At 37.7% G+C, this 24,689-nt stretch overlaps 1 protein-coding gene across 1 annotated transcript in view; it reads left to right on the top strand.

Annotated features, from left to right (window-relative positions):
- The window catches only part of LOC108977549 (hemicentin-2-like), a gene marked incomplete at its 3' end in the record, with an annotated part of 203,901 nt that overhangs the window by 51,100 nt on the left and 128,112 nt on the right, over positions 1 to 24,689 (top strand). The window contains 1 exon segment of the mRNA XM_018947267.1: positions 1,293 to 2,875. Within this exon segment, the coding sequence (XP_018802812.1) occupies positions 2,386 to 2,875 (490 nt within the window).

Below are 24,689 nucleotides of genomic sequence, written 5' to 3'. Positions count from 1 at the left end.
CTGTCGCAACTTTGCGGTTAATCTAAATTTATAACTTCATTTTTTCGCCATTGATGCCGAGCTCAGGGCAGGCGCTTCGTCCGTCCGTCTGCCAGAGTTAATATATACGCGCTCAACTTGTTTAACTGCATATAATACGCTGGTAATGCCACCTAACCCAGATTTGGCCATTTTGTTTTCGCAAATTGTTGTTGTTACTGTAATTTTACGGCATGTGATAATGAAATAATTTCAGTTTTTGTTTGTAGGCTTTGTGCCAACAATATTTTCTTACTTCAAGCGGTGTTTTTTATACTATCTATATATAGATATATTTTTTTTTTGTTGGTTTTGCTTTCAACAAACGATTGAATATATACATATATATATGACGTTTCTCTTTCTCACTTTTTTATATATATGTGCAGTATATATGCTTAATTTTTATCATTGCCTCTGTGGTCATGCAGCTTCCACCGTAACGAGTGTGTGTGTTTTCATATATTACATCCATAAAATGGAAAGTAGTTTCGAAAGTTTGGTAATTGAATATTTGGTAATTGCACTTCGTGGTCTCATTTCTGGTTACAAAATTAAATTTTTGCACTTTAGGTTCACTAAAGTGTTATTAATATCTAATAAAAAAAGTATTAAAATATGGAAAGGTTTAGGGTTGCCGAGAAAAAAGTGTAGTTATAGTTGAAGCGGCTTATAATAATAATGGCATATACAATAAATATATAGGAGTACCAAATAGTAAACACCAAAGTATTTCAAAGGTATGCAATTATACAGACTGTCCAATGCTTATGGTTGTGGTTGTGGTATAAAAATAGTAAAATTTAGTTAAATAATATGATAATTGTGTTGGTGTTCTTATGTAGCATTACTGTAATTTCTATTCTATTCTATTAATAAAATCTTCAACATTTAATTCTTTTATAATTTTTTTTTTTTGAGTTCACGCTTCATATCACAGCGAAATCAAAGCTTGTTGTGAAAAATGTGAGCTTAAAATGCAACTACTTTACACCTGTGCGCTAAAATTTCACTTTTCATTAAAACTAGATTTATATATCATTAATTTATTACTTTAATTTGGCAGCATAAAGAAGTAGTAAATAATCAAAATAAGCAATTTGCATAATATTTACGCGCCTCGTCAAACAAAATAGTATCAAAATAATTTTTTAGACGCAACTATCGCGTATAAATATTTAAATAAGATATTTCCAAACACACACACAACCACAAATTTGCGCTTGTGCAAAACTTTAATATAAATTTTTTTATTTTTCGATTTTAATTTGCAGGCGGCAGCATCAATCCTCGTTAAGCTGCGCGCGCGCCAGTGTGTCAGTAAACAATTGCAATAAATCAAAGCTTGTCAGCGAATCTCCCGAGTGTTCGGCGGCAACAAACGACAACAGCGGCGCGAATACGGACTCACCTGCCGCACTGTTTGGGGCATTAGTGCGCTTGTGTGCGTGCCGACGTGCGGATATGTGTCATTTTGTGGCGTGAACGTGTTAAAAATTAATTTGCATAAATAGCAAATATTTCGTGTTGACAGAGTAAATATTTGCCAGCATATGCAGGTGGCAACGCCAAAAATCCTGCAATAAATTATACCGCGACACATTTGTTGAAAATTGCAACTTTCAGCGCATACTTAATGCGAAATTTATGCATTTATTTATTTATTTGTGTTTAATGGAAAAAAAAAAATTGCGGAAAAATAATTAAAAAAAGCAAACTGCAATGCTTAATTGATTAATAGCGGTGACAAATTAACAAATGCATAACCGCATAAATAAGTGCGTACATACAAGTGTGTCTATGTGTTAGTGACAGTGGCGTATATGAACAACTGGCAGCGGCGCCTGTGCATATGCAACGACTTGTGACTGCCGAGTACCGTAAATGCGCTTAAGCAGCGAGGAGGCGCAACAACAAGCGCATTTAAATCAAATTGAGGGGCGGAAATAAAGTAAATTATAAAGTGAATAAGAAAAGACAGGAAATTCGTGGAAGAGCCGCTCATAAAAATGCACAACAAAAGCGCACAGCAAGCGCGTAGAGAGTAGAGAAACAATCTTTTATAAAAGCGTAAAATTAAATAATAAAGCCACTTAGCTTAAGCTGCTTGGTTTTTGCTTGCAAAGGCAGCTGCACCAGCGCGGAAGTGGCACCACAATGCGAGTTTAAAACAAGTATAAAATTACCGTTAAAAAGTACTCTTTCACATACATAAAAGAAACTGCCATAGAAACAAAAACTGCCAAAACAAAGAAGTCGTGCGTTAATAAACCACAAACAATAAAAAAAAGTAATTAACAAAAACCAACAACAATCACAGCCTTTGCTTATAGCCGCGCGCGCTCAAGTGTGCCCATTTTCGTAACAATGCGCATAATTTCGCATAGCATACGTTACGGCGCGCACGCTTATGCCGCCAACGCGGCGCATACAATTAACAAAAACACGGCTACACAACCCACCAACACTCCCACCCTCATCACCTCTAGCACTGGCATCGCTACGAAGCAGACATCGACTCAAGCCACCAAAATTTTTGCAAACGCTGCGCCGCAGCAGCAACGCAGCGCCAGCGCATTGTCCCTTGACACATCACCGTTAGCTGTGCCACAATTGGCCAGCCTCACCACACTGCAGGCAGCCGCTACACCTACAGTTAAGTCAACAGCCACACGCCAATCGCAAACGCAGTCGGTGTCGCAGTCGCAAAGCTCACTATCAGCTACAGCAATGCTACGTCGCTCCTACGCTGCACAATTCAGAATGAATTGCCCCATTTTAATTGTAATTAGCCTTGCTTGTATCCTGCATGCCGGTCTGCTGTGGCATGGTGCAAGTGCTGCAATTTCAAATCGAGGTAAGTGCCGAATAGTTATGCCACTGATGACGCGCGTATGTTAAAGGAATTTAATTAAAAATAAAATTAAGGAAGCAAAAGGAAGGAGATAAAGGAATTGTAATTAAAAACAAAAAAATAAAATCAAGAATAATAGACATCTCATACACAGAGAGAAGAAGAAAAACATACCTTGAAACGTTCAGTTTGCATGGCAGCTATATATGATAGTCAACCGACTTAAACAATTTCTTCAGATATTGTACCGTTTATAATGGACAACGAACCATGCTAAATTTCGTGAAGTTATCTTTTCAAATTAAAAACATTTTCATACAAGCGCTTGATTTCGATCGCTCAGTTTGTATGACAGCTATATGTTGTAGTAGTCCGATCGGGACAATTTTCTAAGATATTGCTGCCCTATGTCAGAGAATTATACATGATGAATTTCATATTTATATCTCGTCAAATAAAGAAGCTTTCCATGCAAGAATTTGTAATGTAACGGAAAGTTTGTATGACAGCTATATGCTATATACGTCCGATCTAAATAATTTTCCAGGAGATTACTTCACTGTTCCAAGTTATTATTTAAGACAAATTCCATAAAGATATCTCGTCAAATAAGGAAGCTTTCCATACAATAGCTTGTATTTCATCTGCCAGTTTGTATGGCAGCTATATGCTATATACGTCTAATCTGAACAATTTCTTCGGCGAGTGCACCGCTGTTTGAGGCAATCAGCCGTACTAGATTTCAGGAAGATATCTCGAGTAGTTACCAATCTTCTCATAGAAGTATTCGATTCGGATCGTTTAGTGCGTTTGACAGCTATACTATAATAGTCCGATATCGGCAGTTCACAATGAACACAAATGAGTAGAGTCTTTTTAAGAATAGGATATGTGTAAAGTTTTGAATAAATATCTAAATATTGAACGCTACAAACTACGTGGCAAACCTAAGGTACATGAATGTACAAGAACATAAGAAGAAGTAACAGAAAAATAAAAAAATATAAAAAGAAAAACCATAAATAAAAATAAAAAAGAAATAAAACAAATAAAATAAGGAAAATAAATAAAAGTGGCCGGAAAAAATTAAGAACAAAAAGTTAGCGTGAAATCCTCAGTCGGCGCCTTGCGATATGCAACGCATTTGAATTCACTCACAAAACTGCCATTATTTATACGGATTTTTGTGCGTGTGCGAGCAATTGCTGCAACTTCAATGCAAATTAAGCACATTAGTTGTAGCAATATTTTCTCTTTTTAAAGGAAACTTTAATTTTTGCAATTTTCCACTTTTATTTAAAACAAACACATCCTTGCTATGTTTACTCAGCGTCTGAAAAGCGTGCGAAATAAAATCAGGCAGTTGCTAAAGTCGCATAAAACACGCTTTTCAATGTGCTCGTAAGTGTCTTCATTTATGAAACCGCAAAATAAAGCAAGAAAGGCGAAAAACGCTTAAACAAAAGTGCTAAAAAGTGTGTGTTTAAATGTGTGCGCGCCTGCAAATAATTCACTACAATGCCACTATATCATATATTTAGACTAGTGCGCTTACTCAGCATATAACAAATACTCTATATACGTTACATATTCAAAAATATATATATATATATATTTACATATATCGCTTAAATCCGCTCCATTTAAGCGTCAGCTTTCACGTTTTTCCTTTTGCTTCCTGCCTTACTTTATCTCTACCGACTTTCGCCTTTGCACAACCTTCAGCGTTGCTACTGCTTCGCATCCCTATAATCACACACACACACACACTTTCACAAATATTTTTCACATTTTAATTCCCCTCTAGCTCTGTTTTTGCAGTTTCCTTTGTTTACACTCGTAAATGCTTAAATCCTAGTCGTCGAAATGGGTTGCGTAAGCTGGTTGCCACGCCGCCGGTTCGCTTCGCCACACATCCGCCCGGCATACCAAGTAGTTGCAAGTCGCGGCTGCTTGCCTCTAAAACGCATTTACACAAGTACCACGCTATGCACACACACACACACACAGGCACAGAGTTACACGCGCAACCACAATGCGCGTGGAAAACACCAAAAACCACTCGAAAGTTCAAATCCCGCTTTGAAGCTGCTGTGTGGCGCATACACTTGAAAATTATGCATAAAATTCTATCTACTCGCTCGAATGTACTAGATAAAATATTAAATTTCATAGAAAAGAAAACAAAACAAAAAAAAAAACTAAATACGCTATACTTTTAGTGCTTTTCACTTGCTAACTTATATAATTGAAAAATCAATGTGCTCTGAAGCACTTTCTGTTCTCGAACGAAGTAAGGAGTGCTGAAACTAAGTCTATCATCACGTAGGCTAACAAAGCAGGGAGAAAGGAGGGAGGTGAAATAAGAAGCTGCTATCAATGAATCTGTCAAAAAAAAGGGATATTTTTAAGAGCGTGAACAAAGCTATAGCAAGGTAAGCTGAAAAATGTCGAGCTACCTCTCTGTTCAGAAGGAAAAAGTTAAAAGCCTGAGGAGCGCAATGGAAGTGGATGATGATAAACGTGATGCTGAAAGTGTTATAAGCAACCCTAGTCCGCCACCGTCATGCGCAGATGCGTTCGGCAACTGTATAAAGCCGCTATAACAAAGGTTTAGTGGCTTACTGGGAACTAGTAGGTAGCGGCTGACAAGAAGGACATGCAATCCTGGTCAAGCACAAGAGTCTGGATGCCGGCTACACCATCGCAGCTGGATCAGCTCATTAACGTCTATAATTTGAAACTTGCCAATAGAGGAGTGGAAATTCGTTAAGGCTTTCGCGGACCCTAAAGGAGACTTTGGCATACTTTCATGTGAGCATCGACTTACACTACTACTTGTATTAAGAATTTCAAATGATTAACTAAATGTTCTTCGTTAATCACATTAATATTTCTCCAGGTGCATTTGCACTCCGAATATGCGTCACGCGCAGTTGTATGGAGCTAAGCCGCGACCACAGCACCGCAGCAAGCGCGAGCTGCAAATGGCAACAATTAAGCGGGCAACATTAACTCAACGCGCCACCGCAGCGCACACAGCAACAAATTGTAGATAGTAACAGAAGACTTCGTTGCAAGTATTTGTTTGAGTTGAAGGTGGTTGGAACCTGCGCGGCGTCCACAGGCGGCTGTAAAGGGATACTATTTAGTTCGACGGCTGTGCAGTGTTATTTAAAGTTTTGCTATTGTACCATGTTATGCTGTGCTGTGCGGTGCTGAGTTCTGCTATGTTGTGTCGAGCAGTTAAGTTAACTTAGCTTAGGCGGCTGATATTTCACACTTAGATTGTTATGCGCAGTCCTTTTTGAAGCTAAACGATAAACTTTTTTACTGTCAACCACTGAAAAGTGGAACTCATTGAGAACGCAGAGTTCCCTAGGGCTCTTGGAGTGCTCGGCAAGCAGGACCTTGCGACTGCACAGATGTTGACTAAAGCTTGCTGAGTTCTTGGCGCAAAAGTCCTGTACTCAGCAGTTTTTGAGACTGAAGTACCTATCCCAGCAACCTCATTAGTCTTACAGTTTTCTGCAATCAGCGAATAACTCGATGCCAGAGATAAGGAGTCTAGAAAAGACTTCACGCGTCTTGAGTCAGCGAACTCAAGTCCAATATCGGTACCGGAATGGATAGTCACGATTTTGAAGAAAGCTGCGTTCCAGAGCAGAAGCTCTACTGCTACTTTTATAGCAGCCACTTCAGCTTGAAAAACGCTGCAATGGTCAGGAAGCCAAAAGCTGGAGCTGAAGAGAATTTCTCTATATATGCATACTTAAAACATGTTTCGAGCAGTATCATGGAATAAAAGTACTACGCTATGCCAAACCAAACCGTGTGACACTGTACTATAGTCGCGTAAATATTTGCTATTGCAGAGCCCCCTCCGTATTTATGTATAATCGTTTACTAAAACCGGACGAAAGGCGTGCGCCATGTTGCAAAGTAAATACTTTTTACCTCCAAGGTAAATTACATTGCGGAAATGAGCTTAATACCGCCACATTTTGAAGCACTCTATTTTAGCGTTTCGTTTTGTTGTGCATTCACTTTCAACTGAAACAATTTTCCAAAGTTCGCATTTTGGCCAGCCACAACTACATTAAAAGCTGTGCGTATGTATTTGTGGCGTTGGTTTGCCACGCCTCTAAATGCGCCAGCTCCTGTGCGCATACGCAGCTTACTCACTTCCTACGACACGTACGCGCTGCATCTGTGCGGCTTTATTTTTTATGCATTACGCACATTATGTCGGCTCTCGGCTTTATTCCTACTTTTTCCCTACTTTTCACTGTATTCTTAAAAGTAGTTTGCGTTTTCATTCCTGTTTCCCTCCCCGCATCACGCCCTGCACGAATCAGTGTGCTGGACTACGTGCGGTGGCTGGCTCTTGTTTAACTTTTAACTTGACACGAATATGTGCAAGCACCGCACGAACTCATTCGTGTGCTCCAAGACCAAAGAAAGTAAATATGAAAACAACTACAACAAGCCAGAGACAATTATAAAGTTATCTGTGTGGCAGCGCAGGGAAAAATTCTTAAATTCTTGTTAAAAGAAAACTGTATTCGTGTGTGTGTGTGTGTGTCTTTTCATTGCAGCCGATTTACTTTTATCACCGTTGTTTCCGCTTTTTGGGTTACTGGGTGGCATTTGCCAAAATACAGAAAGTTCCATGTTGCTCTACGTATATATGTATGTGCTTGTCTCTATAAAATAATTGCCTGAACAGCTTTCCTAAAAAAACTTCTTATATAGACCAGGGTTGATAATTTTTGAAAACAAAAAAATCATAGTATGATGAAATCCATCAGAAACGATAGATTCATCATTGGCGTAGATACCACTTACTTACTTACTTAGCCGACTCTAAAGCAGCGCGACAGTCGTCCCTCCTTTTCGCTCTCTCCCGCCAATAGAGATTCCAAGTATAGCCAGCTCCTTCTCCACCAAGTCTTTTCAAAGGCGTGGAGGTCTTTCTCTTCCTACGATGGGTACTGCATCGAATACTTTCAGAGCTAGAGTGTTTTCATTCATTTGAACAAAATGATCTAGCTATCGTAGCCGCTCCCTCTTGATTCGCTGAACTAACTTGTACAGCGGTATGCAATCAATGTTTCGCAGAACGTCTCTCTCGAAAACTCGTAACCCCGACTCATCAGAATTTGTTATCGTCCAAGCCTCTGCACCAAATAGCAGGTCGGGAGGATGAGTGAGTTGTAGAGTTTCGCCTTTGTTCGTCGAAATAAGATGTTATTTTTTAATTATCTGCCCAGACCGAAGTAGCACCAGTTGGCAAGACGAAGTAGCACCAAGATAGACGAAATTGTCTGCGACTTGAAAGTTCTAACTGTCAACATTGACGTGAGAGTCAAGTCGCGAGTGCGACGAYTGTTTGTTTGATGACGGTAGATATTTTTCTCTTGACCTCGTTTACTACCACACCCATATGCTTCGCTTCCTTATCCACTTAGAAGAGAGGAGAACTAACGGCGCGGATTTTGAAGCCAAAGGTATCAATAGCCTCGGCGTAAGTCAACTGCGAATTATTTTCTTCAAGAGTTGAATGAAGAAGTCGCACAATAAGATGCCCCCTTGTCTGAAATTTCGTCTGGTATCGAACGGCTGGATAAGGGCCTTCCCGATCCTGACGGCGCTATTGGTATTGTTAGTTTTGGGATACCAAATTCAGACATCGCGGCATAAAGGCAACTCGCTTTCATGCTGTCAAAATCAGCTTTAAAATCATTGAAAAAGTGGTGTCTGTCGGTTCTCTTTCCGCGGGTCTTATCCAAGATTTGGCACTTGGGTAATATCTTATCGTTTTTGATTTTCCAAGTCAAATCACACTATTAAGGTCCAATCATTTCCATATTTTACAAATAAGCTGGTGCATGCTCCTTGTCAGTTCTTCGCCGTCGCTTGGCCGCTAATCTATTGGCACCCGCCGCTTTGTTGTTCTTCAGACGGGTAATTGCTATTCGAACTTACTCATGGTCGGACAATGGAACGTCTGCTCTATCGTCATTGATTGGGAGATTAGGTTCACCATCTCCAGATGTCTGGCTTTCACTGCCAGTCAGCATGTTGGAGAAGAATTCCCTTTAAAATTTCAGTATACTCTGGCCATCAGTTACAGATCATTCTGTAGATTCTACAAGAGTATATTTCGGTGTTGAAACCTTCCGTTAGTCGCGTAACTTTTGGTAGAATTTTCCAGTACTACACTTGATCAACTATGAGTTTTTGAAACTTAAAATCTGTTGTAAATAGTTGGATTCCTTTATTTTTCGAAAACGATATTTGGAAACTTATTTTCTATTAAAACAGCTAGAGAAGTGCAATGAATTCTTTGACAATTTTCCAAAAGAACTTACTCATAAACTAGAAATAACTTTCATGATTTAATTTTCAAAACTATGAAAGCTTCTAGATGAACTTCGACTGCCGATCGAAGAAAATATGAATATAAATTGGAAGTTTCTTAAAACAATAGCAATTCCGAGGGAATTTCTCATCATAAACTAATTAGTATAAGGTTAACGCAAAGATTGGTAGTATATATGCCTATCTCAAACTAGCGCCTGGGTAATCTAAGTAAGACTATTATACTCGTTCGAAAAATGTCAGTATCAATTTTGACACATTTTTTGTGAAGTATCCTGTAGTTAGTTATTTCGTTTGTTATCTTGTTGGTCAGCCTAGTAAATAGAATATCAAATAAAATCTGCTAGTGTCAGCATATACGGCTCTGGATATGTTCTTGTGAGAACAGAATATTTTTCTGAACTGAATTAAAGCTTTGTAAAAAAATTTGAAATGCACGGACAGCCTAAACCAAATTTCTCTAAATAAATCTCCCATGAACTTTGAAACACAAACAGCTATGTTTTGGTATCCGTTTCATAAAAAAGCATTCAAAATTATATAATTTCAAAGTGCTCACTGTTCCACTTGTTCATAAAATGTATACAACTATTTGGCTTATAGAAATAGCACTAGTCAATACTCTTTGAGACCTGTTTATGTAACAGTGAACAAGGGAAAAAGCGAGCGCTTTGAAGTTATATCATTTTGAAAGCTTTCTTACCAAACGGATACCAAAACACAGCTGTTTTAACAGTAGCTTATTTTTCGAACATGATTGTACTTAGAATTGATTCATTTCATATATCGCAAAGCATTTACCAAAACTCATATTCCATAGAGACGAGTCTTTCTGCTCGAGTTTCCAAAGAATAATAACGCAAACACAAATACGAGTATAAGGTTCAGCGCAAACAAAGCGAATCCTTTCTACATCGACAACGCACATGAATGCCACTGTCAGTTCAAAGCAAACTCCAAACTTCGCCATTCCAAAAAGAGCACACAAAATGCCGTAAGCTACGCGTTAGCAACATCTTGAAATTCCGGTTAAAGGCAAACGTTTACTTCTTTTCGTTTCGCAAGAGTTTTCAATTGCACGTACAGTACATATATATTCGGATTTTGGCACTCAGACACATGCATATGTAACACTGCCCCACATTGGGACGCTTTCATAAGCGCTTGGCAAGAGTTGCAAATTTAATTAAGTTCAACTACACCGTTACAGCTGCTGAATTGAAAGTCTCATGTAGAATGTAGAAACATGCGGAAGAGTGGCTTCTTTTTCCGAATTCGCATGTATAGTATATTTGTTTCTACATTCAGCAAGTAATACAATTTTAACTGATCTTTTGTAGTTGTGAAGCTATGTAACCTGACTGTATGCCGGCTGGCGCAGCCAGAGACTTGCTGCTAACTAAAAGTTTTTGGGCATCCAATTAACTGAATATATTTTAAACTAAAATTTAAGTGTAGATTAGAAGTATCGTTACACTATGCTTCCTTCTAGCAAACGTAAATATCGCACACAAAGGCTGCGAGCTTTAAACAGAAAAGATAAAGGAAAATTTTTTATAGTTTTTAAATGAAAAATATATTTGCAAGGAATGGAGAAATATAACTTCAAATTTCATGAATTTTTCATCTGTGTTACTTTGTTCTAATTTAATATTGTTTTAGGAATTGCATGTACTAAGTTAAATATCCGCTTACACAAATTGATATCTTTGTTATATCTTCGATAGTGAATGAATGGAGAGAATGCAGTAAAGACCACCAACTCCAGAAAATAGTACATCACCTCTCTATTAGAAATTATATGGTTTGAAAATAGAATCACTTATGAATGTCGAAAAAACGAGAAACATCGAGATACTTTCTCCTCTAAGGTTCAGGGGTTGCAAGACTGAGTTCACGGTAATACAACCTTCATAGAATCAATATACATCACCGAAACTGACATTAGCTGTCGCAACAAATTTATGATAAGCTCAAAGCTCTTGCCAATTTGTAAAGTCTTATGATCGTTTGTTCTTAGGTATCACAACGGACTTTGGTTCGAGATCTCTGTCTGTCTGCTGTCCAAGCGAGATCTCTTTAGGATTTAGAAAATATGAAAGTATTTGTAAGAATTTTTTAAATGCTGTTTTCAGAGAGGATGAGCAAAATTTCTCCGAATCACTTACCGATTCAAATTAGCTTAGAGCTCAGAAAGTTCAGCCCTTGGGCGGATAAAATCCGGGTCCATTTAGGCAAGTTTGAATCGGCTGTTGTAGGAATTCGTTGACAATTTGTCTAATCTTTATCGTCCTAACATGAATAATGTAGCCGTTACAGCAGCAACAACATATATTTGAATTGAAGAAATATGATTTGTTTTGAAGTTGACTGGAAATGTAACGTTTTTCACAAAAAAAGACTTTTTCGAGAAGCCGACATTTCGTCAGGAATCAACTTTTTGACTAGGCTTTGCATAAGTACCTGTGTGCATCTCAAGAAATAATACATTTGGAATGAGATTTTGCGAGATAATTATTAAAAACAAAAGGTAATAAAAACATATTTCTCGAAGTCTCGGGAAGTCCGGAAGAACGTCACTAAATCTCAGAGGTGAACAATCAAATACATTTCGAAAAAAAAAATGTATCTACCATTCAGCTATAACTAGCTTTTGCTCTATCCATATTTATACAAATTTCGAAATAACTGTTCCTTTTTATCTTATAATCAGTAATTATCTCATTGAAAAGCATCAAAAGTATGTCGAAAGCAAATTTGTCCATTCACCCTCACCAGAAATTAAAGCACTTCCATGCCATGCTTAATGTCACCTTCATCGTTAACGAAATAGAATGAGGTTTCCCAAAACAGCCGGTTATACGTTACTGGAATTGATCGCCAAGCAACACCACAGTGCGATAACGGTTCTACAGCTGCAAAAACAGCCCCCTACACGCCACTTCCTCACCCCTAGGATCAAACAGGGACACCAGCGGCAAGCTAGGATTCTAAAATTCCATAAATTGGAGCCTGGATCCATGAGTCCATTTGCACCTGGACTGCTTTATAGCCTTTAGAATACTATGAAGATATATTTAAATTCATGTAAAACTTATTTGTGTACATTTTCTGACTTCTATATCTTTTAAGCTTTATACGTAGTTTAACTATTTACTATAATACAGGTTTGATTTGTCAAATGTAAAAACTAGCACTCAAGGGTTAATAGAAATTTAAGCGAAGCTTCTTCAAACCAAATGCTTTCGAAAGTAATATCAAATTGTCTTCTGAGAGGCGAAAGTTACTTAACCTTCAAACGAAAACAGGGGTGACGGGTCACCCGACAGTTGTAGATAACTGTAAATATTTCTTGTTTCCTTTGTTGTATGTTTCTGTCGCTTGATCTATTCCTCAATTAGAGTGAGAACAATCAGTCGCTTGCATGCACTTGTCGCGGTAAGTCGTAATTTTGCAATAATAGCTGCTGGGGTGATCAGTGGAACTTTGTGGAACTTTAATAAATGTTATTTTTTTTAGCTAAAAATGGCTTCGCTTTCAAATGAAGAAATTGAAAGCATTCCGCAAAATCTTGTTGATGATGATTTTCACGGTGAGTCCTGTTCTGAAGATGGCGAGATATCCGAAGCAGGGGATAATTTATCCACACATTCAGAAGAAGACGAAATTGGTGTTGATGACATAAGTGACGACGATGATGATCCAGTAAATCCAACAAAAGCGTTATTAAAAGGTAAGAACGGACATATTTGGTCAACTGTTGCACGAACTTCGAGTAAGACACCATGCAGAAACAAAATCTGTGTACCTATTCAACGACTGGCGAGGGGTGCTGCTCAAAACATTGTAACTGAAAGGGATGCATTTACAACTTTACTTAACGAGGAAATAATTGACTTAATTGTGTTATACACTAATCAAGAAATTGACCGACGTGCTCCAAAATATGAAAATCAGCGAAATGTTCATAAAACTGATAGTACAGAATTCAAAGCGTTGATAGGCCTTTTGCTCTTTTCTGCTATAAATAAAGACAATCGTAAAAGTGCAAACTGTATGTGGTCACCATTTAGTGCTGCTGTTTAAAAACCAATTATGAATGCAAATCGTTTCCAATTTTTACTGAACTGCGTATGATTCGATGACAAGACTCAAAGAGGTGGAGAAACCCCTTTACCGCTTTTAGACAAATATGGGAATTATTTATAGCTAATTGCTGAAATTCATACCAACCACGATTTTATTTGACCATTGACAACAACTTTTGAGTTTTCCAGGAAAATGTCTTTTCGGGTATACATTGCTTCAAAGCCCGATAAATATGGACTAAAAATAGTAACAATTTGCGATGCTAAGACGTACTATATGTTTGATGCGATTCCTTATATTGGTAAGAGAACAGAGCAAAAAATAGCAGCAGTTATGTGACGAAGCTAGTCCAAACTATTAAAGGTTCCGGCCTCAATGTTACCTATGATAATTGGCTTGCATCTATACCTCTTACTGATGAGTTATTGAAGGATTATGACCTAACAACCATCGGAACTCTACGTAAAAACAAGCGGGAAATTCCTCCATGCTTTTTGGCACATAAAAGAATACATCCACTAACACCTCAGTTTGCTTTAAAAAGGAAAAGATATTTGTTTCTTTTACTCCAAAGAAGAATAAGGCAGTTATACTACTTTCAACTAGGCACTACAAAGCTGAAACAAACCCAGAAACAAGTAAGCCAGAAATAATGCACGATTATAATGCGAAGAAAGGTGGTGTCGATACATTCGACAAATTGATTCATTCATATACTTCGGCAAGACGTACAAGACGTTGGCCACTTCGTTACTTTTATGCCATGATTGACCAAGCTGGTATAAACTCGATGGTTCTGTATTTTGACACCAATCATCCAAATATTTCAGCAGCAAAGAAGCGTAGTGAATACTTAAAAAAGGTGGCGTTACAATTAGCCAGACCGCATATGGAACGCCGTTTGCAAACAATTTTACCTAGAGAACTAGCCAGCAGTATTCGGGATATTTTGGGCATCACAAAGGAAGTTTCTGCAGACGAACCGCCGCAAAAATTACAAAATCAGCCGAGATGTGCACTGTGCCCAAGAAATCGGGACAAAAAAATTAAAGTTGTCTGCGAAAAATGCCATTTGCCAGCATGTCCCGAACATCGGAAAAATCTGTGTCTTACGTGCATTTAATTGCAAATATATAATAATAATAACCGTTATATGAACAAAAATTAATTTTTTTTAACGATTCTTAATGAAGAAAGGAACTTGGTAAGAAATAAACATGAATGAGATCTGTCAACAATATTTTTTTATTTAAAAATAAAAGCAGTGGGGTGACGCATCACCTCAGGTGATTTATACGTATGTAAAAATAGCGTTGTTGGATGAAGGTTAAGAAATATTTTATTTCTTGACTTTGGTGCGAAAGTGTTTTGGGGTCTACATGTACTACCTGTAAGTCAATATCATGAACTATCTTGGTTCTGATTGAAAATACTTCGAAGAGTAGCTGAAGTAGTTTCCAAGAAATATATATTACTTCTACAAATCTCTAATAATATTCCCTACTAAAATAACCTACTATAATAAACCAAAAATAAACAAAATAAATCTTAATAGCCCAACCGATTCAGTGCACACCTATTTACTTACAAAGCCCGGAGGAGTTACGCTCGACTCGCTACCGAACATAATTACCAAAACGAAACTCTCAACAAGCGAATATTTCATTTCACTTTGAGTGCGCAATTGATTTGGCGCAAACGAGCCGAAAGTTATTTAGTGCCGCCGCCCGACGACTAGCCTCCGCTCACAGTGCAAATAAAAACCAGATACACACATACAACAGATTAATATGGCGAATAAATAGCAACAAAAAGCGTGTATTTAAATCCGCAGCAATGTAATATTTGCAGCGGTGATTTTCGCCGCTGAGACAGCTGATGCAGAAAAGCCGAATTTGTGTGCGCTTTCGGGAAATATAAATTGGCAGGAACATTTGGCGGCGGCGACGGTGGCGGCGTTTTACCGGCTTGCGGCCGGGGCACGGATGTGTAAGTGGGTCGGTGGCGCGCGCAGAGATTTGCCAATTACTTTCGTGGGAATTGTCTGTCTGGTGTGTCATTTGTGTCAGCTGTCTCTACACACACACACACACACATACGCAAACGGATTTTTGTCTTTAATCCTTGTCTCTCCGCTTTCCGCTTGCCGCTTTGAGTTGAGTTTGGTGATTTTCTAATTATTCTTTCAACTTCTAATCATTTCTAAATGCCGCAGTTGATGTTCGGGCGCAAAGTCGTCGTGAATGTCTTAATTATGCCCTGTTCTATATTTACAAACTAGCTATTTGCCTTTTTTGTTGTTGTTATTGCTGCAGTTGTTGTGTGCGTAAGCATTGTTTTTTTGCTTGGAATTCGCAAATTGCTACTTGCCACTTAATGTTGCGCCAGAGAATCGCACAAAAGTCAGTCAAAATTGATTTTCATTGTTCTACCATGAAATTTTACCGTTATAACAGTCTAAATATTTAATACGTTCTGCCACGGAGCACTATATATAAACATATATATATATTGTGTACATGTGGCAACCACTTTGCCGTTGCGAGCGCTGTTTTGCTTTCGCTTTTAGTCGCGCGTAATTAATAAATTTCGGTTTTCAGCGATTTAATTGAGCGGAAATGTTTTTGAAAAGTTGCTCTGACAACAAACAAAGAAAAGCAATTTTATACGCTCTGCCTGTGGCAGCTAATGGTTATTCATTAACTATTTGTTGCTACATGTCTGCGCACATACATTTCTGTACTTACATCTTAAGCGTCTGTTCTGCCGTTGTTTAGTTGCGTACTTGTTGTAATGACTGCTTTCTAAGCTCCAGTGATTTTAGTTAGTTACTTGTTAAATGTTTTTGTTGTGCAATATTTATTGTTGTCGTTTACTTATGTAAGCTGCGTAAGCAATTTTAAGCACTTTGAGCATCATCGATTCGCTACGCAGCTTCTTAGTGTGCGAGTGTGTGTGTAAGGAGACTTGTAGGTATTAATAGAGGATGCACTTAAGCTGCCACTTAAATTTACTACAGTCGCTTAGATCCGAAGTAGAACGCTTAACGATTACATGGGACTAGCATGTAGTCTCTTAATATCAGAAATATTTTTATGGAGAAAGGTTTGGACATTTTTGATGGAGGAAGAGATCCTTTGTCAGTTAGACTCAATTTTAGTTTGGCACTTTTGACATTTTATATGCTTGAAATGTATATCAAAGTGCTTAAAACACGGTAGAGAAGCATTATTTTTGAATTTATTAGAATCCAGTACGTATTTGCTCACATATCAGTAAGTATATCCAAAACCAATAAACAAATATGAACAGTACCGCTGCTGCTTTTGTATCTAAATTCATTGCTCCTGAATTAGATATGTCAATAAAGAATGTACGCATCTGATTTTGTTGAAAGTTTTATGATCTTTCTGGGGTCTTTTGAGTTTATGAAACTGACAACCAGGTCTTTACGAATTTTTGAAAACGGTTTTTTAACCCATGGAGATTAAATCTGCTTCGCTTGAACTTTAGCGAGTGATTTGTCATATAATTTTTGCTAATACCGGTTAGCTGTTATGGTCGTGAAAGAATCTGTGCTGCACTAATTTGGTTTCTATCAGTAAACAAGTTTTTCCTTTAAGCAACCACTCCTCAGTGGATAATAAAAACTAGCGAGAGTCATGAAGTGTCTACATTTTATTCAAAACATCCAAGTTTGGTCAATTATCATACTTATATTAGACATAGCTCTAGAAACTAAAAGGAAACAGTTATTCAACGTTTTACTCCTCACTTAATTTCGTTTGAGTCCAGTGTTTTAGTGAGGGTATTCTGCATTGACCGGAACAATTGGCAGTCAGAAGGCACAAGACCTGGGCTATAAGACGGGTGATGCCATACTTCTTATCGATTAAGAGTGGATAAATATAATTGATTCCGACTTCACAAGTTTCCGTGATGTCTATGACTTTCAATAATCTCTATAGTATTCATGCCATAGACATTTCATTGAGTTTGAATATATTCTAAAACTATAACAATGCGCAATGGACTATAAATCTTCCGCAAAAGCTTTCCTTCGAATACTCCTAATGTCCACTCATCAGATGATATCATTGTTCATTGATGACGGACTTCTAGAGTTTCGTCTTTGTTCGCCGAGAGTGTAATTTACTTTCCACTTGCCTACTCAGTCCGAAGAACATCTAGTGGTGATGCCGCGTTGGATATCAAGGCTGATTTTATTGTTCGTATGCTGGTTCCAGGATAAACAAAATTATCTTCGACTTCAAAGTTAAGACTGCCAACAGTGACGTTCGAGCCAAATCGCGAGCACGACGTTTCCTTATCAGACCTGTAGATAGCAGAACTAACGGCGCAGTTGTCGAGGCCAATAATTACATGAGCGTATGCTATTCTTTTCCTTTTCTATTTAGCTCTTCAGTCGAATTATTTTTTCAGCAATAGATTGGAGGAGTCACACGATAAGCAGTCCCTTTGCCTGAAACCTTGCTTGTCATTAAATGGCTAGGAGATGTCTTTCCCGATCCTGGCGGAACTTTTGGTGTTGTTCAATGTCAGCCTATACAGCCGTAGCCAGGATTAGCGCATGGTGAAAATCGGGTCGACGGCAAAGGCCGCACTGATAAGGTACAATCAGTTCGTTGACGGTGGCTTTGAGTCTTTATTTCACTCCATAAGAGCTTATATGCGATTTTAGATAGGCTTATCACACAGTAATTGGCGTAGGTTGTGGGATTCGCCTTTTATTGGTTTGTACAGACCACATTAAGTTTCCAATTGTCGGGTATGCTTTCATCCGACCATATCTTGCAAAAAAACTGATGCTTTTTTTTATGTTTTCGCCGCCATGTTTGATTTGCTTGGCCGGTAAACCATCGGTTTCTGCCACTTTGTTGTTCTTCAGGGGGTAGTCGATTCACGGTCGATGAGAAGACCGGAGAAGTGTTCCCTATATAACTTCAGTATGCTCTGAACATCAGCCACTAGATCCCCACTTAGGGTCCTACAAGAATATGCTCCGTTCAAGAAACCTTGCATTAGTCGGTGCATCTTTGCGTGGAATTTTCAAGTATTACCTTTGTCATCATTTTGAAGCATTTCGTACTCACGCATTTCGGCCATTACGAAAACTAATAGTTTCACTTGCAACTGTACGCAAGAAGCTTGAAATGACGTCCCACAGTTCCTTTATACCGAGTTGCTGATAAGTGTTCTCAGAGAGCAGGATTGCAGGTCAAACAGAAAATCGTTCGGCTGTCTGTTATAATTGCAACTTCCCGACATTGAACAAGATAGAGGTCCGAGTCGATGTTAGGTACTCGGAGCGAACGCACATCAAGGACACCAGAGAGACGTCGATCTGCTTACGAACTTTTCCACCTCGAGACAGCCAAGTTGCTTGATGGATTTTCCTGTGTTGGAATGTAGTACTGTAGAGAACCATATTTCGAGATCTGCGAAGTCGGTCAGATACAATCTATTTGCAGAGATTTCGCCACCGATGCTCAATTTTCCTTCTTTGCACAATTTTTACGTCGTGGCGGGGGCAATCGTCAAAAGCACGCTCGAGCCGCTCATAAAAGGAATTTTGGTCATTTCGTCCTCGTACTCCGCCGGTGGGTGTGTGCAAATCAGTGTTATGTTGAAAAAGTTTGCTGTGATGCGGATTGTGGCTACACGCTCATCCACCGGAGTGAATGTCAGGGTTCGGCAACGGAGTCTTTCTCTCAGCACGAACCCGCATCACATTTGCGATTCTTTACACGGTCATATAGTAAAATCCAAAAGAATCTACTCGACTCAGTCCTCGTTCACATCAACCAGCTGGCCAGAGCACTTTCACAATTAATGTTCGGGATATTCCAGGTACATGCCCTTAAATCGTAGTATCCAATACGTTTGCAGTGGTCGTCATCAAAAAGAGGGTCTCTCAACCGTTTTCTTCCTTTCAATAGGATGTTTTTTACATAGGGGTCCCATACACAGCGCACAATCACATTCTCACTTTTGCACGCCTTCCTTCAAGCGGATTTTATATGCCACCCTGAAATGAATAGTGCTCAGAGAATTTTTTTCACTTTCGGGAACTCCTACACAAGGCTCCATCCTCCTTTTTCTATATCGGTGATTGATTATTAACAACTAACCTCGGATTAGAGGCAAATTTTTTCAGTATCTGTTAACCATTTACTGCAACAGCTTGTTGTCATGCCAAACTTAATTATGACCTAATTTTTTATCTTCTGACATCAATTGGAGACTTTTGCAATTTCATATTAGTGCAGGTGTATGTACAATATATGTATAATATCTGAAATACCTTTTTAAATTAACGCAAAATATGAGCAACCAACAATTATATTTAGTGTCAATTGCTGCCAGTGTGGCATCACTCGAGTGGCACCTTATTTAGCTCACACGAGTTGAAGTGGAAAAAAAGCGAAAAACTAACACTCGAAAATCGAGAATTGGAACAGCATTTGGCAATAATAAAAGCGCACGCTGAAAGCATTTATTACTTGCCACAATCTGTATGTATGTATGCAATTTGGTAGTAGAAAAATGTGATAAAAGTAGCACAAGTACACTTGTAATTAGAAAAGTTAAAAACATTACCAAGGCAACAACCACACACACACACACACACATTCGTAAAACATTTTAGCACACTCACATGCACTGCTGGCAATACCATCGTTCGTTAATTTGTCATGTTTGTGTGCATGTGGTGATACGGTACATATATACTCCTAAGTACAGTTAGTGTAACGGTTTGCCTCATTTGTTGATTCGCTCATTTCAACCGAGTTCGCTTTGAGGTCAACACCAGCGAGCGCATTTAAATTCATGACTTTGCACAAAACTCTGGCAATGCTTTGAGGCAACGGAGCAACATGAAGAGTTCCGTTACAAGTGTGTGTGAGGTATATACATACATATATCTACATATTTTAATGTATATGTGTGGGTAGGCGCTAGTATTATGCATTTTACTTTACTATTGTTGTTGTTGCGGATGTTGCTAAATGAGCGCAAATAGAGTGAAAGCAATCGCTTGTTGTTGTTGTTGCAGCTGGTGGTTAGATGATTATTGAAAATCTAATGGAGTTGCATTTTGAAAAGCAATATGAATGAGCGCAACACACACACGCTCGCGACACAAACTGATTCTCGAAAGCAAACACTCAACTTTGTTTACATTTTTGAAGTGGAGCGGCAAGCATGTACTGACTTCTGATTTCTGTTTAAAAAGGATATGAGGACTCGACTCAACTTTTGACAAAATATACGAAAGTGTCAATGATGGCGATAGCGGAAGTGAAATTTAATAATGATTATTTTAAAATTTTTGATGAAATAAAATATATGAACTCTTATGTTATATTATTTACAGTGTAAAAATTGCAATTAACAGCTTATAATGAGGCGTGTTTTATTGGAGAACAATGTAGGCCAGTGTCTTCCAGTTAATATTCACATTCTGGTTTACACATTATACAAAGAATATTGCAGGAAAACTAACATAAATTGTGCGTGGAGTGGAATTTGATATGTGGTGCTATCCAATGGACTACATTTAATCCAAAGATGACGATTATAACTGAAGTGTATATCCGTACCTCAGTGAAGACAACTCAATTCTTGTCCACTCAGCAGTCACGTGAATCTCCCTAACTATTCCTTAATTACTTTTCACTTCTTTGCACTGCTCAAGTAGACAATTTTGTTTTAGAGTCTATAAGGCTTGATTTAAAAATAATATTACATAAGAATTTGTTTAATGAATAGCGAAAAATGTTTAGTTCTTTCGAGTGCAGACACCTAAGAATTGCACTTTGACTAATGGTTTCCAGCAGATGCTTTTCGTGGTTTATTCTTCAAAGCGTATTGTTACTCAAAGTAAAGAACGTATAATGAAATCTGAACGAATGATTGCTCTAATCATAGTTTTTGGTGGAATAATGCTACCGCGGTTATTTATGCCTATCCTTCACACCCAGAATCTATTACTTCGATCGCTAGTACTTCACATTATGTTAAAAAATACAGAAATCACAACGTTTTTAACAGCCAGAATTCGCAGACCCAAAGAGGTATACTTGTATATACATTGCGACAAAAAACGCCAAATCTTTAATCATTCATAAATATTGATTTTGTGGTTTTTAGCTTAAAATTTGATCACAATCGTGGCTCGATGCGTTAGCGCATTATCATCGTAAACAATCTGTGAATTCTTTTTCCACAATTTCGGTCCGTCTGTATATAAGCAAAATGGTCTTTTTTCTCTCCAAGAAGTTCTCTCCGAGAAGTTGAACAACAAACAAAATTCTAAGTCAAATCTGCGTGTGGTTCAGGACCGCAATTGCGTACCCAACAATTTACTGTTTGGTGTTTTATAACACGGTCTTGACTTACTCTTTTCTGGGAGTATTGATGAATCCACACGGATGATCTCTTTTCCCAACAAGATGGTGTGCCGCTTCATGTTGCACGTCTAAGCAGTTCAGTTATTTCGAGAAATGATCCAACATCTTTGGCCGCTAAGAGCATGCTTTTTAATGTATCTAGATTATGTTTTCTGGAGCAGTACTTAATAAAAAATTTACGCCAATCTACTATGAATATTTTATATCATATCACCTAACAGAAACACGACACCCGTCATATTAATGGGAAGGCATGGCATAATATCATAATATTATAATATTTTGCATATTGTTCTGGAGATACGCCTATTTATTTTATTGAGATATTTTGGCCTCCGACATATACTTTGCATAGCTAAAAATAGAGTATTAGTAGAAAACTGAAAATAACTTTAGAAATTATAAATTTTTTTCAGTCGCTTTTTGAGAACAAAAATTGGATATAATTGGTAAAGTAGTATACAAAAAAATTTCCAATAAGTTACGAGAGTATAAAAATACCAGTGCAACTATCAAAACTATCCAACAGAACTATCATCAATGCCATAGAGTACAGCTTGTGCTATAATTTAACCATTTATTTAGCATATTCTTAGAAGAAGAACTTATCGTCTTAAAAATACGAAATTTTCGCGGATTATACAGCAGGAATAACAGAATAATACATATGCATATTTATGTTTAAACGACAAGCCGTAAAAATGTCATGCACTTTTTATAGAAAGCCATTTCGTTTGTTCTAAAAAAGGATAAAGGAACGAAAACTCGCTACCTGCCGCAAAAGAAAAATAAAATGAACTCCAACATAAATATTTATTGCGGCTTATTTCATTTTATTGCCATCACTACTCTATAATTCCAGAGAAAAAAAAAAAATAGCAACCCTGGAAGTGTCTGCGCAGAATATCTACCTCGCATTGAAGTCAAATGTGCACCCTGACAATAACTTTTTATAGCAATCCTTTTCTGTAGAGCACATGCACACGCTATTTATAGTCAAGACGAAGTATGGAGAGGGCAATAAAAGCCTGCATTTGTTGTACCAAAAGTCAATCGCAGTATGTGCATATGTTTGAGTAAGTGGGTGCATAAATGTCATAGACTTCTTTGTAGATTTGCATTAGCTCAGCAAAGTAAATTTACGTCTTTTGCGAGGCAAATGCTATGTACTCAGAAGCTACAGAAATCTTAAATTATATATTAGATTGTCAAAAAAGTCTTGCGGTATTTTTACTGAATTTTCAATTGTTCATAAAATTTTTTTTGATGACCCATGCCCAGCTCTTGTCCGATGCTACGGCTGCTACTATGCCGGTCTCTTTCGACTAATTCAGCGATTTTATCGCAATTTTCGACGACATGCCGGAGCGTGACGCATCTTCGACCACCTCTACACCAGAACGAAAACGTTGAAACCATCGTTGTGCGGTGGAAATGGAAACTGTATCGGGTCCATAAACTGCACAAATTTGACTGGGGGATTGAGACGCATTTCTGCCTTTATCGTAGTAATACCGTAAAATATGCCGCATTTTCTCTTTATTCTGCTCCATGTTTGCGGCGCTATAACTCACGAATGACTTAAAAGAAACGACAATCAATCAAACACGTGTTAGCGCGTGAAATGAGCTTTCTAAAAAGTTATAGCATGACCCGATGCGACAAATAAAACTAGAACTACGTGCTCTCAGCCAAATAGCGAAAATACCGCAACACTTTTTTGACAACCTAATATAGTATTTAAATATATGTAAGATATAGGTTTTTTCGGTTATTCATGTCACTATTTTATGGGTATTTTCTCAGCAAGTTTTTAGATGCGAATAATGGCACTTTTTGAAAGAATCAAAATAAGATCTCAGTATTTTAACGTTTAGAAAATATTTGAGAAAATCATGAAGACCCACTTTGGGATATACTCGTATCTATAATGAACTTGACTAAGATTAGATAGACAAAGGCTCCTATGTCCATTAAGAAAATGGATAAAACTTTTGACACAGATTGGATAAGTAGACAGCTAGCGTGATTCATGTTTTTCTAGCCAAGCTTTTTGCGGTAACCATTTGTAGTACTAATGACTTGATGGCATTGAGTTCAAATTTCGTCGAAGTGTCGATTCTCCTTAATTTGAGAGGCGAATTATATCAAACAAGACATTTTCTAATTTATGATTAATCTTAATCTTAATTCTTAATAAAGAAGGATTATTTGGCAGGTATGTTGGTATGTACCAGGTATACGAAGATTTGAAAATATCTATGTTTTCATCTCATTTCCTTATTTACTATTCTATTGTTAGGTTAAATACTCAGATTACATAGGCGAATTGATATTTCAGTAAGCAGTTGTTAGATGAATAAAAAAAAGAAAGCACTATTTGCCTTTCTAGTTACTTTTAGTCACCGTGACTATCAAATAGAAGGGTGGTCATGCTAGACTCAAGGCCGAACCTAGCTAGAAATGGTATTAAGCTACTTGTGGTTAAGCCTAGTTTGGTTAACAGACCACAAAAGAATATCAGCAACTGTAAAGTTAATGAGTTCGTTTTTCGCCTTCCTAATTATATTCTAACTACTCATTGGCCGCTATGTGTTTTGTTTAGATTTAAAACTTTGCTGAGAGACATATTCTGAAAGCGAATTGGTCGATTTCAGGCTGAAACGACTAAACATTTTCTCATTCACTGATCACACAGCATTTTATGTCCATGTGAGCATAATATTAGCATTCTGATAGGGTCCCTTACAGGCGCTTTATTTTACGACTTTGAAAAGTTTTCAAGGTTCACATGAAATCCAACTTTAGACATCCTTCTTTTTCGCAATACATTTTTTAATAGCATGAAATATTTTTGAGGATAAAAAAATATGGTATAATGATTGCTCTTTCATGGAACTGATGGAAAC

This window comes from Bactrocera latifrons, unplaced genomic scaffold, assembly GCF_001853355.1.
Source record: "Bactrocera latifrons isolate USDA-ARS-PBARC rearing strain unplaced genomic scaffold, ASM185335v1 scaffold_91, whole genome shotgun sequence".
Taxonomy (NCBI): Eukaryota; Metazoa; Arthropoda; class Insecta; order Diptera; family Tephritidae; genus Bactrocera; species Bactrocera latifrons.
The sequence above is the reverse complement of the archived record's forward strand: the minus strand, read 5'-3'. Positions and strand labels throughout refer to the sequence as shown.